The sequence below is a fragment of the Corvus hawaiiensis genome, chromosome 18 (assembly GCF_020740725.1).
Source record: "Corvus hawaiiensis isolate bCorHaw1 chromosome 18, bCorHaw1.pri.cur, whole genome shotgun sequence".
Lineage (NCBI taxonomy): Eukaryota > Metazoa > Chordata > Aves > Passeriformes > Corvidae > Corvus > Corvus hawaiiensis.
The window spans coordinates 2,402,464-2,419,682 of record NC_063230.1 but is presented as its reverse complement, the minus strand read 5'-3'; the positions used below and the strand labels follow the sequence as shown (position 1 = coordinate 2,419,682).

The 17,219-nt window shown below is 56.9% G+C and overlaps 1 protein-coding gene across 8 annotated transcripts in view; it reads right to left on the bottom strand.

Annotated features, from left to right (window-relative positions):
• The window catches only part of OSBP2 (oxysterol binding protein 2), a 98,401-nt gene that overhangs the window by 22,766 nt on the left and 58,416 nt on the right, over positions 1-17,219 (bottom strand). For all 8 annotated transcript variants that reach the window (XM_048322593.1, XM_048322594.1, XM_048322595.1 and 5 more), the window contains one exon: positions 6,835-7,085. In XM_048322593.1, coding sequence (XP_048178550.1) covers positions 6,835-7,085 — 251 coding nt within the window. The remainder of the gene's footprint in view (positions 1-6,834; positions 7,086-17,219) is intronic.

The following is a 17,219-nucleotide window of genomic DNA, read 5'->3' as shown; positions in this document are numbered from 1 at the left end:
CGGGGCCTCTCCACTGCCACCTGTGCCAAAAATCCCCTCCTTGGGAAGCTCCCGGCACTGGCTCTTTCCCTGCAGGGAGGTACCTCCAGGTGGCTGCTGCACATCCTTCATTGTCCTTCACTTGCCCGAGCCCCCAGACCCACCCCAGCAGTGGGGGACCCTCCCAGGTGGACACCATCACAAGAGCAGCCAGTCTCCACTTCCAGGCCCCTGGAGCCCCGACCCCGGCGCTGGTGTGCCTGGAGAGCTGTCCTGCTGATGGCTCCCAGGATGACAGATTTCCTGAGGCTCTCACTGGCCGCTTTCCTCATGCCCTGATGGAGCAGATTCCAGGCTGGAGGAGCATCTGTCCGAGCGCTCGGCGGCAGGAGCAGCTGGCACTGCCCGCGGGCAGCTCCGAACCCCGGGACGTGCAGGAAGCTGCCTCGGATCGTCCCTCGGATTCAGCCTCGTGCAAGCCTCCCCACGGTACGAGAGGGGCTGCAGGAGCAGCAGCAGCCCCCGACAATCCCCTCATCTCCCAGTGCCACAACTTCTTCCTGGGTAAATCCACAGGAGAGCAGAGCTGCCAGTCCAGTGCTTTTTTTCTTCGACAAAAGCTGGAGGAAGGAGCCCCAGTGAAGCATCTCGGGGCAGCAGCCCAGGGAAGAGGCAAACACAACCCTTGTGAGCCCAAAGGGATTCACCCAGCAATGCTTTGATATTTGCCCTCCCCACGGCTCCATCCTGCCCGAGCCTCCAGGCAGGGAGGAGGATCCCAGGAGGATCCCTGGGCACAGGTTAATGGCAGAGGTGATGCCTGCCTGGGCTGGCTCCCGGCTCAGCAGAGCTGCTGCTCAACCCCAGGCACTGCTGACGGTGCAGGGCCGTGCTGAGCCCACCAACACAGCCCTGCTGACCCAGCAGCACGGCACAAACACTCCCAACTCTCCCCAGCGGAGAAGTAATCATCCCTCTCAGCCAAAAAAATCCAGGAGGGAAGAGCTGCAAGAAGCACCCTCGGGTGCTGGGGACAGATTCATCCTCCCTCTTCTCGCACGAGGTTCTGAGGGGAGCCCGGGGACAGCCTGAAGCTTCCTGGTGGAGGGTGGACACGAGGAGGAGGAGGAGGAGACAGAAGAGGAGAAGGAAAGGTGAAGACCCCCAAGGCAGGGTGAGCAGGAGCACTCACTGAAAGCCCTGGCCAGCATGGAGGCCCCACGGCCACACACGAGGGATGAGCACCCACACACCTGATAAAACCCAGTTGGAAGCACTCAGGGAATGATGATGAGGATGGAGTGGGAGGAAGGCACTGCCTGTCTGAACAGATCTGATCAGAGATACCCTCACACCTCTATGTTTTAGAAACATCACAGGATGCTCCGAGAAAGGCACAGCAGCTCCGAGAGCAGGGCCCGGGCTCCTCATCTCATCTTTACATCACTTCCACATCTCCCCATTTCTGTTCCCCCGGCCCCACTCAGGCAGGGACAGACCCCAGGGTGCCACTGTCAGCTTCCCACCCTTCCCCCAGTAAGAGCAAAGCACCCACCAGTTATTTCCTCGTCAGCGCGGCGCATCCACAGCAGGAACACGCAGGGCACCCGGAGCCCTCGTTGCAGCCCTCTCATCCGAGGGGGATTAGGGCTGGGCTAGGGATTTAATCCCACTGCCGGGGCTTTTCTGGGTCGGTGACATGGTTTGCAAGGCGCTGATTAGTGCGCGTCGTTAGCGCAGCACGGATAATTAACACAGCCTGTGCCACATGCCAGCGAGAGCTCCTGCGCCATCACCCTCCCACGGGCACGGGGGCAAGCCCTGGCCCCCTGTGGGGTTTGGTTGGGGTTTTGGGCAGCAGAGCAGCTGCCTGGGGTCACGGAGGGAATCCCTGCCCTAAGGAAGCAAATCCGGGAGTTAAAGACGGAGTTTCCTCGTTGCAGTGCTGGAATTAACCCCTGGATGCACAGGGAGAGCTCCTCCAGCCCACTGGCTGTACTGGGGTGAACTGGGAGTAGCCCAGCAGGCTGCTGGTCCCTCCCTGCTGCCCAGATGGAGGATGCCAGGTCCCTCATCCTGCCTGTGCCATGATGGGTTTCGGGACCCTGAGGGACAGACCGTATGTCTGTCTATACTGGGAACCAGTTCAGCGCAGGGACGTGCCCAAGGTATGGACCAACAGCATCACCCCGGCCCCACGGTCACCCCAGGGAGGTGATGGCAGGGGCTCTGTTGCATCCCAGCTTTAAGCAGTGTTCCAAGCAGACACACACACATGGGGTGTATCCATCATCCACCACTAGATAAACCCAGAACTCACACACCGGGCTGGACACTGCGCTGGGCAACCTGAGGCTGCTCAGCATCATCTGAGTTAATATGGAAACAGTTTTGGGACTATGGATCAACCACAGCAGCATTCCCAGGGAGCAGAAGGAGGCTCAGGGCTCCAGGGGGAAGCTGGAGGCAGAGGAGCAGCCCCAGGGAAGCACATCTTGTGCCCAGACAGCTCATTCCAGCACAGGCACCCAGAGGCTCCACTTAAACCTACTCCACCAGGCAGATGCCACTCAGAGTCGCCAGGAGCCCAGTGCGGCTGCAGGGAGAGGCCAGTGGTTCCTTGAGCCACTGGCACGTAGCACAGGGCCACCCCAAAACTGCTGCTGAGCCGGAGCACAGCCCTGGAGGGATCCACAGGGAGAAATCCTGCTGGGACTGGGGGACGCAGCCTCTGGGATGCTGCTGGGTGTCCTGGAGAGGCTTAAACCGACAGCCCGTGGGCCCTTTCCTGGAGGAGAGGCAGCACATGCTGTTGTCCACCTCACTCTGGCTCCAGCTCTGTGTTTCACACCCTTGGAAGATCTGAAGGATGGAGGGTGCTCTGTGCTGATGTCTCAGGTGCTGCTGCTCCAGGAGGGTTCATTCCCATGGGAAAGGAAAAGCTGTGTGGGAAATCAGCCTGCCTCAAATCAAGTGCTGGCATCTGCAGGACAGGCTGGGGTGGCCACCAGTGCCTCTCAGGGGCAGCTGAGTCCTTTGTTTCTGGGACCGCCTGCTCCAGGTGGTCCCTTCTCACCAAATCCTGATGGAGCAGCATCTCCCACCCAGCACTGCACCCCTGCTCCTCTCACCCTTCCTTGTCTGGGCTGCCCTGGCCTGGCAGAGCCTTCCTGCACCCCTGCTCCTCCAAAACCTCAAGGAAAAACACAAACTAACCCAGGAATGACACAGGCAAGCCCAAGCCCTGCTGCTCCCCACGCTCCCGTTCCTCGAGGAAGCACAAAGCTCCACCGTAGCATCCCCATTCCCATTAAAAACCTATTTCCATCACCACCCACAGCCCTGTGAGCTCTTCCCGACGCCCAAACCGGCTTCCTCAGCGCATCCACACATCCCTCCTGCCTGCTGTCTCCTGCTGAACGATGAGACGGAGCTTTCCCCACTCCTTGGATGAGTCTACACAACTCAGCCACTGCTCCGGATCCTCTGGGCCTCTCATTATCCCGGTGATTTGTTGCTTCTTATTTTTACACACCTCCCACTCCTCCCCCGTGGCAGATTGGCTTTGTGTGTCTGCTGCCCAGCCCTGCTGACACGGGGCTCCTCCATCCCGGTGAGCCTGGACTCTGTCTGGTGACATTCCAACAGGGAGCAGAGCCAACAGGAAGCTCACAGAGCTCTGGGCTTCAATTTAAGCCCTGCACCAGCCAGTCCCTGCACGTCTGAAATCCTCACCTGGAGCACAACAGCCCAGCACGTCCCGCTCTGCCTCTGCCCACGCCTTTCCCCATCACTCCCAGCACCATCTGCCCAGGTGATGCTCCCAGCCTCTGGAGGGAAGCACCCTGTTCTGGCCGTGGCAGCACCCAGAGCACAGAGGGAAGGTCACCTTCGCAGCAAAGCTCTTGCATTTCCATCTCTATTTATTTATTTCCTGTGCTTGCTGTGCTCCCCGCGGCTCCGGGGCCATTTACATAATCGGATCAGAGGCCACTGCACGTGCCAGCCCCACAGCTCCCAGCCCTTCTTCCCAGGAGCACCCTTCCCTTCCCTGGAGCACCCACTCCTTCACTGGAGCATCCATCCCTTCCCCACAGCTCCCAGCCCTTCTTCCCTGGAGCACCTGTTCCTTCCCAGGAGCACCCTTCCCTTCCCTGGAGCACCCACTCCTTCACTGGAGCATCCATCCCTTCCCCACAGCTCCCAGCCCTTCTTCCCTGGAGCACCCTTCCCTTCCCTGGAGCACCCACTCCTTCACTGGAGCATCCATCCCTTCCCCACAGCTCCCAGCCCTTCTTCCCTGGAGCACCCTTCCCTTCCCTGGAGCACCCACTCCTTCACTGGAGCATCCATCCCTTCCCCACAGCTCCCAGCCCTTCTTCCCTGGAGCACCTGTTCCTTCCCAGGAGCACCCTTCCCTTCCCTGCAGCACCCTTCTCTTCTTCCCAGGAGAACCCATTCCTTCCCAGGAGCACCCTTCCCTTCCCTGGAGCACCCTTCCCTTCCCTGGAGCACCCATTCCTTCACTGGAGCATCCATCCCTTCCTCAGAGCTCCCAGCCCTTCTTTCCAGGAGCACCCATTCCTTCCCTGGAGCACCCAACCCCCTCTGCTCACAGCCACAGCACCAAACCTCACGGATCCATATCCACTTCCATGGAGCGGATCTGTGAGGTTTGGTGCTGCAGCCAGGGCAGAGCCTGGACACGGAGCAACCACGTGCCAGCACCAGCCCAGCGCTGCCAGCTGGGATCTGTCCGGGAAAAGTCTGGCCAGCAAGGAGAGTTGAATTTCTCCTGCAAGGAAACTGGCCTGGCAAAAGCAGCTTGTGCTCCCACAGGAGATGTGCTCAGGGATGGAGGTGGGCACGAGCAAGGTTTATTTTCACCAGGAAGCTCCACGTGCTTCCCTGGAGTGATGTTTAGTGCTCAACACAAGATTTTGGGATCTTTGCACTGCACAGAGCTCCCCCCACCCCCCCACGAGAGGCTGCTGGCAGCTCCAGAAGGCATCACCCCATCTAAAAGGAGAAATCAAGACACAGAAAGGGATCCATGCTGGAAAAGGTGACAGTGTGGCTGGGAGCCACCAGTCCCCATGACATGGGGTCGGGCTGGTCCCCTCCTTCCTGGTCTCCCCCTCACTGCTTGTCCTTCTCCTGCCTTTCTAACCCAGCCCCTCAAAGTGTCCCCCTGCCCACAGCTCTGTCACCTCCTCCCGAAACAACGGGCTCAGCGGTGAGCTGGGAGAGCCACAACCTTCTCCTGGGAGCTGCCACACTGCTGCCATCCTGCTCCTTCCAGTCCTGCTCCTTCCAGGGCACAGCTTTTCCCCGGGCATCTCCCATCCTGCCCCTTCCAGTCCTGCTCCTTCCAGGGCACAGCTTTTCCCCTGGGCATCTCCCATCCTGCTCCTTCCAGGGCACAGCCTTTCCCTCGGGCATCTCCTCAGGATGCTCATCCAGAGCCGAAGTACCAAAGGCTGCTGTTAGAAACAGATCCACAGCACCCACGTGAGAACCTGCCCTGCCACCCCCCTGGCCCCTCTTACCTGCTTGGAATTTTGGACAAGCCATGTTCCTGCTGTTTTATCCCGGCACAACAGTTTTTGTGGAATTTCCCCACCCTCCAGACAGCCTTGCTCAAGCTTTTATCACGTCCAACAACCACAACCTCCTCCTCCTCTTCCTCCTCCTCCTCCTCCTGTCTGGGCTGGACACAGCAAATAGTGCTCTGCTCATCCCTTCCCAAAGGCTGCTGGAGAATCCTCTCCCCAGCAATTCCCTGCCCACATCCCACTGCCGTTCTGCCTCCTGACAGCAAACCTGGGCAGCATCAAGGGTCAGCTGGCACCTCCCACCACGCTGCCAACCCCATTCTCAAAACTTGGGACAAACTCTCCGTGGGGAGAACACTGCACAAGCATCCCCAAATTGCTCTGAAACACAAAAGAGAGACTCAGAAAGCCCTTTCCCCCCTACAGAATCCAAGGAGTGGGAATGGGGAGGATGCTGCGACCGTGGGGCTCAGAGTGCCCTCCGGCTCCTGCTGGGAATTATTGTTATTTTTTAAAGCCCACATCAAACACCACCCAACCTCCTTCTGCTCAGGGCTGGGACAGCACTGCTCCATTCACAATTCCCTGAGCTCTGCTTTCATACATTATTCCAGCCCCGTGAAAGCTTTGGGATTGGATTTTTTTTAATTTCATTTAAATATTTTACACAGTTTTGCTCTCTCTCAGAGCTCCCTGGGGTAAAGCAGGCTCCCCAGGAAGAGCTGCCTCGCTGTGAAAGAGGCAGAGCCACACTCCAAACACGAGCTGTCTCCAAAAAACAACCAGAAAGCAGCATGAGACTGCACAAGGCAGGAGCAGCGGCGGTGCCGGCACCACTTCCCGACCTCCAACAACCCGGCTGGGAGAGCAGAGCAAGCACAAGACCCTGAGGGGGTTAAATCCCACAGCCGTGTGGAACACGAGCAGCTTCATGGAAGCACTGAGGATGTGAGGGATGTGGAATGTGGGTCTCAACCTGCAGCGGGCAGCGGGCTCTAAAGTGCTGTGCCAGTCAGAATTCCCCCCATGGAGCAGCAGAAAGCCCCTCAGCATTCCCACCATCCACATTTCCCAGCTTTCCAGAAACGACCCATTACACGGAGCAGGCTGGAAGGATGCAGCAGACCTGTGTCCTGATGAGGTCCATATCCATGCCCTCTTCCCAGCTGCATCTTCCCAACTTCCCATCCCCTCGCCGTGGCACCCGCCAAGGAACGGGGAGCGAACAGGGAGGGCAGGAGGATGGAGGAAGAAGAGGAGGAGGAGGAGGAGGAGGAGGGGGAGGAGAAGCAGCACTCACGTTGATCATAGCATTGGAGGTGATGCGGAAGAGCGTGGCGCGCTCGTTCACCGCCTTGATCTTCTCTCCGCTGTCGGCCGGCAGGCGCAGGTTCTCCAGCTCGCTGAGCGAGCGCTGCAGGGCGGCGCCGTGCTTGGCGATCAGCTCATTGCAGGTGCTCAGGTCCTCCAGCTTACTCGACAGGGTCTTCAGGGGGCCGTGCAGCTCACTCTTGTCTGACTGCGAGGCGGGCTCCTCGTCACCTGAGTCATCTGCGAAGGGAGGGATGGAGAGAAGAGCGTTTCCATGGTTACCCCCGGCCCAGCAGCGCCACGGGCAGGGACCAGGGACCTCCCGCCTCCTCTCAGCGCCGGGCTGGGGGTCGCGGCCACCCACCGCCCCCCCCCTCCGAACACAGCGTGGTGGGGGTGGCACCCAGAGCCCTGAGTGGCTGCTCCGGTGGCTGTGACTGAGATCTGGTTCAGGGCTGGGTGGAGGGGTGGCACAGGGGGTGCCACACACCAAACCTGCCCTTCCCAGGCTCACCGGGGTCGATCCCCTCTGCACTGGGGGTTCTGCCAGCTCTGCTCAGGACAGGGTAAACTGTGTCACCCGAGAGAGAGGTCACAGAGACACGGAGGAAAGTTAACACTGCTACCCAAAACCAGCACCATGTCTTCAGAGGGCAGAAAACTCCACGATCAGCTACAGCAAAAATTGCTGCAACTCCAGAACACTTAAAACCAGGAAATGAACCCAAATCCACGCAGCGAGGGTAACACAGCATTTCTGATCACCCCACTGCTCCCCCAGGAAGGAGATGATTGGTCCCAAGAGATGGCAGCACCCAAAGCAAATACAAAGAGAGAGAAGCAGGTCCTGGGCAGGGGCTCAAAAGTTCAGCCAAGGGTTTTGCAGGTGCTCCCAAAACCCTCTGAGGCAGCGGAGCAGGGAGCTGCTCCTTTATCTCCTCTCCATCAATCACCTATTTCTGGATTTCAGAGAGATGGGCACCAACAAAACCTGCCTGCAGCTTCTCTGCCAGGTCTGGGGGAGTCGGGGGAGTGAGAACATTCTCCACACAATCCAGGCACGGAGCTCAGGGATGGCTCTGGTGTAACGGGGGAGCAGCACATTCCCTCTCAGGGCTGCGAGGAAAGAAGGAAACCCGTGATTCCCTGGCAGGTGGGTGTTTGGCTGCTATTCCTGGCTCATTGATAGGAGCTCTGGAAATGCTGTGGGTACTGAGAGAGGTGTTCAGACACTGCTCAGATTGAATCCACAGTAAGGAAACCAGAGGAAGAGCAACCCTTCGATTACCAGGATCCAAAGGCAAGGATCTGGATAAATGTGACAGGATCATCAACCCGGAGTGGGAGCAGGAGCAGAGCACAGCTCGGTGTCACACCAGGACTCGTGGTGAACCTACCCAGAACGGATGTGATGGGACAGGGGGCACAGCTCAGGGACAGGGCTGATCCTCCACAGCAGCACCAACCTCACTGCCCAGGGACAACGGGACAAAATCCGAGGGAAATGCGGCACGGAGCAAACCCCAAAGAGGCTCGTGAAGCACCAGAGCAGCATCTCCCAGCATCACCATTTGGTCCCTCTGCAACCCAGCCTGGAGCATGCACAGCTCAGAGTTCTGACAAACACGAGGAGCAGCTGTTGGAGCCAGGAGAAGAAGCGGCCACCAAGGACAAAGGACAGTCAGAGCAGCCGGGGGAGCCAGCTGAGAGCTCCCCAAGGAAGGTGAGCTGCCAGCTGAGGTGTTGGGAGCAGGGCAGCTCCCACGGACAGGCTGGGGAGCTGCTGAGCCTGGACAGGGGACAGCACCAGGGGAGTGTCCAGAGCAGCTGGTAGGGAAAGCAGACTGGGAACAGGCAGGATTCCAAGGGCTCCATCCCAGGAGGGTGCACAGAGGCACCACAGCGATGGCACGGGCTCACATCACAGCCCAACTCCAGAAGACCTGGCAAGAAAATCAAAGCCACTTTTCTACCAGTACAGAAAATGACCAAAACCTCCTCAAAGTCCACTTTGTGATACAAAAGTTTCAAGTGTTCCCACAGTGCCTTCCATGCTGGGCACGCAAAGGGTCTCCAGCAGTGTGGGCACGTTCCCTGGGCTTTGGATATTGTCCTGAGGCGGTGCTTCCAAGGACAGAGCATTCCACACCCCGGACACTCGCTGGGAGAGGGACACCAGGCTGCTCTTTCCAGGGCAGTCTCTGGCTTCCTTCACCATCTCTCTCTCCAGGTGAGAATCTGTGCTCCTCCCACCAGCATTCCAGCAGCCTCTCCAGGCTGTGCCAGCTGCCTGCACTCCAGAAGGCAGGAGTGCCTTCTCCACAGCTCTGGGATCTGATCACTAACGAGGACTTTAATAGCCAATTTATAATAAAGTCCCATGTTTTATAAAGCTCCCAGGAGCAGAAGCCAACCCCGCTGTCATTGCCAACAGGAGCCTGAACATGGCAAAATCCACGGGACAATCCAAATTTCCCAATTTTCTGTTTGCAGACATCAAAAATAATTCATGAAGACAATTTAATCAGCTTACAAGTGGTGCAAAAATTGTGCCAAGCAAGACGAAGCCTCCCTCTGCCCATCCCCAGGCAGCATTTAACCCCCAAACCCCTCCCTCTCATTTTTCCCCCCTCCTGCCTTACACAAAATCCTGCCCCAAAGTCCTGGTTCCCATGGGCTTTCAGTGCTCTGAGATTTCCAGAGCAAAGCCTGGATCACCTTGCCCAGGTGCAATCCTGGATCACGGCCTGGGGATTTTTCACACAATCACAGAATGTCCTGAGCTGGGAGGGACCCACAAAGATCACCCAGACACCCCAACATTCCCACCCTGGGCATCCCTGGCAGCGCTGTCCAAACGCTCCTGGAGCTCTGGCAGCCTCGGGGCCGTGTCCATTCCCTGGGGAGCCTGGGCAGTGCCAACACAGGGATGGCAGAGCACGGAGAGGGACGGGCTCTGCACTTTGCCAGGACATTATTTCCTGCCCATTGATTGAGGCTGTGGGAACAATCCCTGCCCGAGTGCTCAGCTTGAGGCAGGAACACAGCGTGGCCCAATTTTTTATCGCTGTGCAGAATTATATAAACTCCTCAAAGCCCAGGAAAAGGGGGAAGGAACCTGGGTCAGCCCAGGGATGCTGCTCATTCCAGCTGAGTTGGCTGAGCTGAGCATCCCTCAGCAGCTCCTGCTGTCCCAAAGCTGCTGCTGTGGGATGTTGGAATGCTGGTGGGGTGGGCAGCAGGATCCCACCTTCCTCCTCCTGCCTGGGCAACTGGAATCATAGAATCATGGAATGGTTTGGGTTGGAAGAGGCATTAAAGCTCACCTCAATCCATCCTCTTGCCATGGGCAGGGACACCTTCCACTAGAGCAGGAACCAATTAATAATATATTTTATATATATATAATTAATTATATAATACTAGATCTATATAGAAATATCTCAAGCAATGTAACTTGCTGCAATTGCCTCAAATCAAAGCCTGGGAAGAAGGAAATCCAATGTCACAGCTACAGTCAAATAAATCAGAGTTGGTTAAAGCAGAAGTGATCACGCAGAGCACCCAAACCCCCTCACTGCCATCCATCCCCCAAGGTGGAGCACTGACACCAGCTCTGAAGGTGCTTCCATCTTTCTCCTGGGAGCTCCAGGGAAAGCTGACCAAATCCCAAACCCACAGGAACAGGAATCCTTCTGTTTCCTCCAGCAAGCAGCAGCCACTCAGATCTGCACCAGCTTTGGAGCAGCAGCCCCAGATCCGAGCAGAGGAGCCCTGGTCCCACCAGGCCATCCCCACCAGCTCTGCAGATGCTTTTGGTGCCACCAGGACAAACTGCCACGGGAATGCTGTGACACAGCACAGGACAGGGGGTCTGGGGTCTGGCATCCCCTCGTTCCCCCATCAGGGCTGGTCTCAGGGAAGCTGCTTTGAATCACAGGATCATTTAGGCTGGAAAAGACCTCCAAGGCCATCGAGTCCAACCCCTGACTGACCTTTGCACATGACACACCAATTCCTGCAGGTACAGCTGAAGATTATCATCAAGGGCTGCAGCAGAGAGCAGCAGAAATATTTCTCCTACTGCTGAGGATGAAGGATTCACTCATCCAGAAAGGTGGAAGAGCAGCAAGCCTCTGCCTGGAGGTCTTTGCTTGGAGCCCACCCAAACACCAGAGCACTGGGGATCCTGCCCTTATTCCAGCTTTTGGATCAGCTCAGACAGGGAGAAAAATGATTTGGCTTTGCTGAGGCTGGGAAAACACCCTGAAGGTCAGGAAATACCCACAGAGAGAGTCTATCCAGGGCTCCTCATTTGAGGATGGACCACGGGGGATTTGCAGAAGCCAAAGTGCAATGGGACCGTCAAGGTCACAGCACTGGGTTAGGAACTGAATGGAGGTTCCTAATTGCACTCACTCCGGGTCACAGAACGTCTTGGAAGCTGCAAAAACACAGATTCGTAAATGCTTGGCAGGATTTAGGAGAGGGAAGAGAGGGAGAGGGGAAACACAACTCAGACAGGGGGATGGTGAGGGACACCCAGCAGAATCCAATTGAAACATTTTCCAGCACAGCCCAGAAGGAGTTTTAGTGATGGCTCTGAACGGGGTTCCAAACATGCAGGGAATGAGAAGGAACCAGAACAAGGGAAGTGAGGACTGGCTGAGGGGGAGGATGCTCAGGGGCTGGAGCGTGTCCAGGGAAGGGAACGGAGCTGGGAAGGGGCTGGAGCCCCAGGAGCGGCTGAGGGAGCTGGGAAAGGGGCTCAGCCTGGAGCAAAGGAGGCTCAGGGGGGACCTTGTGGCTCTGCACAAGTCCCTGACAGGAGGGGGCAGCCGGGGGGGTCAGGCTCTGCTCGCAGGGAACAGGGACAGGAGGAGAGGGAACGGCCTCAGGCTGGGCTGGGGAGGGTCTGGTTGGACATTGGGAACATTTCTTCATGGAAAGGACTTTCCAGCCCTGGCACAGCTGCCCAGGGAGGTGGTGGATCCCCATCCTCGGAGGGATTTAACAGCCCCGTGGATGTGGCACTGGGGGACAGGGGTCAGTGGTGGCCCTGGCAGTGCTGGGGAATGGTTGGACTCGATGACCTCAGAGAACTTTTCCAACCTTAATGATTCTGTGATTCTATTCCGATGCTCTGTGCTCCCTGTCTCCGGATGCTGCCCTCGCTCCTTTCCCCCAGTCTGGTCCCCTTTTGGACCCTCAGCTCCCAGCAGCTCCTAAATCCCATTAAAGCTCAAACCAACATCCCCCAGCTGGGCAGGCCCAAAGTGGATCGGGACCATGTCTGGGACCAGCAAACAGCCTGGAGGCCCTGCAGGAGCCAGGAAGGCCTGGCCTCCCTGCTCCTCCACACAGGGAACATCCTCCAAGGACACGAAGAGTGCTTTAATCCATGGTTTCCAGCCCCCAGCACACCCTGTCCCTGCAGAGGGAAGGGCTCAGTGATAGATCCCCTCTTTCCATGCAGGACAACAGTGGCTCCCACCCAACCCTCATCCCTCCTGGTGCTCCAGCTCTGCCATCTGCTCCCAGGGAATTAAGATCCTAAAGCAGCAAACCCTCAGGGGGTGGCAGGGGGGCTCCCAGTCCCGTGCTGGGATGCAGGTGGCCCTGGATGCCCTCGGGAAGCAGCACATCCCTGGCTCAGGGGCTTCACCCCAGCTCACCCTGCTCCTCCTCGGCACAAGCCGTGCTCGGAATGAAAGACAGACATTCAGCAGGAATTCCTGTCACTCGTCCCCAGGGAACAAAAGCTCCTCAAGAAAACAAACATGAAAGGCTGGCAGGAAAAATTTGACAACAAATTGCCAGGTTCCTCCAGCTCCTGTGCCATGGATGAGGCAGCCCAGCCTCCACAGCATCCTCCTAAGGCTTCCTGCATTCCCAGGGTGCTCTGGAGATTTCCCTGTGCTCACCAGTGGCACAGAGGGACTATCCATGATTTGAATTCATCCCCCTCTCCGTCCTGCAACCAAGCTTTGCCCCGGCCCTGTGCAGGGCTTGGTGCCAACATCTCTGGGACCCTGGGTGGATTTGGGCTGAGCAGAGCATGAGCGGCCATTGCCACCCAACTCCAAACCCATCCCTCTTCCCTGTGCCACGACACAAGAGTGGCAGAGCAGGGCCGGCCCCAGGCACTGCAGTAACCCACATAACACCCTCCTCCTCCTCCTTTCCCTCCTCCTTCCCCCCTCACTCCGGGAAGGCTCCACAAATGCAGCTGCTGCTTCCCGCTCTCCTCACGATGCACTCGGGGAACATCTGCAAGCACGGGCTCAAATCCCAGAGACACAAACCACAGCAGCTTCTCATAAATGCCCTCTCCAGGAACATTCCAGGCTCATATTTTACACCTCTGACCCCAAACCCAAGTGCTCCCCAAGCGCTCCCCAAGCCAAGCCCCTCGTGCTCTGTTTGGGCTCGGGACCGGCTCCGGGATCCGGGCTGGGTTTGGTTCGTAGGGCAGGGGCACGCCGTGTTGCTATAGGAACAGGCAGCCTCACCGTAAGCTGGGCAGATTATTTTTGGAGCTGTGATGCAATTTAATCTATGGAAAATGGATCGGCAGCCATCAGCCATAAGCCTCCTCAGACTTGTTCCTCAGCCCCAGAGAACACAAACCTCAGTGCCTGGAGCAGCGTCCCGCTGCAGCCACGCAGGCAGAGCTCCCTTTCCACCCCCTTTTTCCGTCCTGAAATCCTCCCTCAGAGAAATGTTTCCCATTGCCTGCAATTTCCCCGGAGCTGGTGGGAAAGCTGCTGGCTGGAGGCACAACAGAGGAGCGTCCCCACATTGGGGACATGCCCAGGCTTTGCACTGCAGTCCATGGGGATCCCAGGGACCTGGATCCCACGGGAGGCGCTGCCACGCTGAGCTCCCACCCCAAAACCATCAGGGAGCAATCCCAGGGAGCTGCTGCTCATGGCTGGGCTGTTTCAGTGCTGCCTCTGGGTGAGCAGAGCTGGGAAGGGCCTTTTCAGGGACAAACCAGGAGGAGGCAAAGGGATTGAAGGGTTCAGCATTAGACCTTTTATTCCAAAATTCCCAAACTGCATGCAGGGTCTCCGGCCCAAAGCACCACAGCTCCCCAGCCCCACACCATGGCTGGGGCAGGCAGTTCATCCCGAATTATCTTCCTCTCCAAGTCCAGCACAGCTCTCCTCATCCTCCATCCCTCACCTTCCTCCTCCTCCCTGTGAGTGGAAAACTTTCCCTTCCCAAGTATCCTCATTTTCAGCAAGTCCTCATCCTTCCTACATCACCTTGAATCTCTCCCCAGTCCTCCTGCAAGCCTGAGCTGCTTTCCTACCAGTCCATCGGAGCCTCTGGAGCCTCCCAAAGGCAGGGCAGGTCCTGTGCTGGAAATTAAACCCAGCTTTCTGCTGGAGGCAGCTGGAATGAGCTCATGGGGGGTTGGAATTGCAGATCAATACTGCAGGAGTGAAGTCGAGCCAGAGCAGAGATCCCTGAGTGCTGTCCACAGGGAAAGCTCTGACGGGATAGAAGGAATGTGGATGACTTTCATTCAAGCAGCATTCCTGGGGTCCCCCAAAGCCACCAGAGATTGCAGCAGTGACAATGGGTCTCTCAGCAGCTGATTTCCCTACTGGCAGCAGGACCTGCACATCTGCCAGGGGGAGCTGAGCTTGGAAGCATCCAAGTCCCCAGCTGGGTGTTCCCAATCCATGGAACAAGCTGCCTTCAGGTGCCCGGGTGGTCCAACCACCAGCACAGCATGGATTGAGCCTCCATTCCCAGTTCCACCGCTCGTACACTTTCTCCTGCCTTTTCCCACACTTGTCTGGGAGTTTTTGGATTTAAAAGTATGAAAAACATCCCACAGATTGGGGACAAGCCTTTTTTCCTCCCACAGACAGAGTGGAGGATGTCCATGAGGATCAGCCAGCAGCAAATCCTGCAGCCATCCCAGCCCAAACTCCAAGCTCTTTCTCCTCACAGTAAATGCACAGAAATCAATCCCACCTCCTTTCCAGATTCTCTATTTATCCCAACACCAAGCAAGGGTATGATTCAGAATCCCCAGCCCTTCCTGTGAGGAATTATCCGGATCTCTGGGATACAGAGCTCACCCATCATTCCTGAAGCAGAGTAATTTCCACCCTGGCTCTGGCAGACACAACTGCTTTCATCACTTTTAATCGCTATGAATATTAAATGGAGCAGGGATCTATATTTAATAGCCTGGCCCGGCTGCCAGGGAGATGGATGAGGTTTATAGCAGCTGCAGATGCAGGAACAGGCGGAATTTTGGTGGTTAGAAAGAATTACACTGAGAATTAATCATCGAAATAGTAGGGAAAATAATCATTCATAAATCATTCCAAATCCGGGTGATCGCTCAGCAATTACCACCGACCTGGCAGGGATGTTGCCTCTCCCTGCTAATGCAAAGGGAAAGCTGCTCAGGCAAATGGAAGCCTAAAAATAGGGAAAATTGGCTGCTCGCGACAAGCTGGGACATTTCCTGAAGTCACATTCAGTGGGAGCAGGTGGGGGGGGCCCACCTGGTGATGGGGCTCCACAGAGCAAACCCAGAGCTCAAAGGCCACCGCTCCTAGGGGGGTTTACCTGGAGAGGAGAAGGCTCCAGGGAGAGCTCAGAGCCCCTTCCAGTGCCCAGAGGGGTTCCAGGAGAGCTGGAGAGGGACTTGGGACAAGGCATGGACGGACAGGACACAGGGAATGGCTTCCCACTGCCAGAGGGCAGGGCTGGATGGGATATTGGGAAGATACTGTGAGGGTGGGGAGGCCCAGAGCAGCTGGGGCTGCCCCTGGATCCCTGGCAGTATCCAAGGCCAGGTTGGACATGGGGGCTTGGAGCAGCCTGGGACAGTGGAAGGTGTCCCTGCCCATGGCAGGGGTGGGATGGGATGAGCTTTAAGGTCCCTTCCCACCCAAACCATTCCATGATTCTATGAAAATAAGCAGGATACAAAACTGGGCAGTGGGAAAGCCCAAAGCATCTCCATTCCCATCACTGCAGCATTCCCAGCCCGGCTATTGAAGGTTTTATTGCTGAGATTACAGAATGATGCTGCTCCTGGTCAATAATCCTGAGCAGCAAAGGCTGCGCTCGCTCTGGACTGCACTCAGGCACTTCCTGGCACAAACGGGATGTTCCCAACACCCAAACACCTGAACAACCTCAAAAAGCTGAAATTCAGGCTACAGAGTCACAGACCGAGTTTAAAACACACCAAAAGACAGGGTTTAAACTCCAAATAGGATGGACGCACTGGAGAAACGGAGATGAAATGCAGAATGTGATCAATCCAAGATTCCTCACGGCATCAGTGGAGAGACCCAACCCAACAGGCAGCCCTGGGAGCCACTGGTCATGGCTGCTTCTAAATCCATGCAAATTCCAAAGGAACTTTTAAAAGTGAGCTAAAAGAGCAGATGAATTCAGGGTTATAGGAACAGAGAAGGCAAATTTGAGACATGAGGTAACTTCCAGTAAATCCCTGGTTTGGGATCCTGCACTTCCAGGATGTGCACCAGGAAAGGACACCCCTGATGGCACCGGGGCTGGGAAACACATCCCAAAGGGACAGAATGACTGGAAGGACAGGGTTGGGCTGAAGTGGGAGGAAGTCAACTGGAGACATTCTGACAGTCCCCAAGGAACAACTCGAGATACTCGGGAAACAAAGCTGGAAAATGGAGCAGCCACGGAGGGGCAGCTGCGGCACACGGAGCCCTGCGGGGTGGAGAGCAGTGTCCCTGTGTCCCTCAGTGCAGGACAGACCTGGAGGGGCTGGAGCGTGTCCAGGGAAGGGAACGGAGCTGGGAAGGGGCTGGAGCCCCAGGAGTGGCTGAGGGAGCTGGGAAAGGGGCTCAGCCTGGAGCAAAGGAGGCTCAGGGGGGACCTTGTGGCTCTGCACAAGTCCCTGACAGGAGGGGGCAGCCGGGGGGGTCGGGCTCTGCTCGCAGGGAACAGGGACAGGAGCAGAGGGAACGGCCTCAGGCTGGGCTGGGGAGGGGCAGGGTGGATGTTGGGAACATTTCCTCATGGGCACGGCTGTCCAGCCCTGGCACAGCTGCCCAGGGCAGTGCTGGAGTCCCCATCCCTGCAGGGATTTAACAGCCCTGTGGATGTGGCACTTGGGGACAGGGGTCAGTGGTGGCCTTGGCAGCACTGGGGGAACAGCTGGACTTGAGGATCTCAGGGGGCTTTTCCAACCTAAAAACCATTCTGTGATTCTACAAATACCTATATATATATTTATATATATATATATATATATATATGTATGTGGGCTGTAACACAGGCAGGCATCAGCACTGCTTCCACAAGTCTTTCCAGTGGATTTCTTCCCAGTCTTTCCAAAGCTCTTCTCAGGAG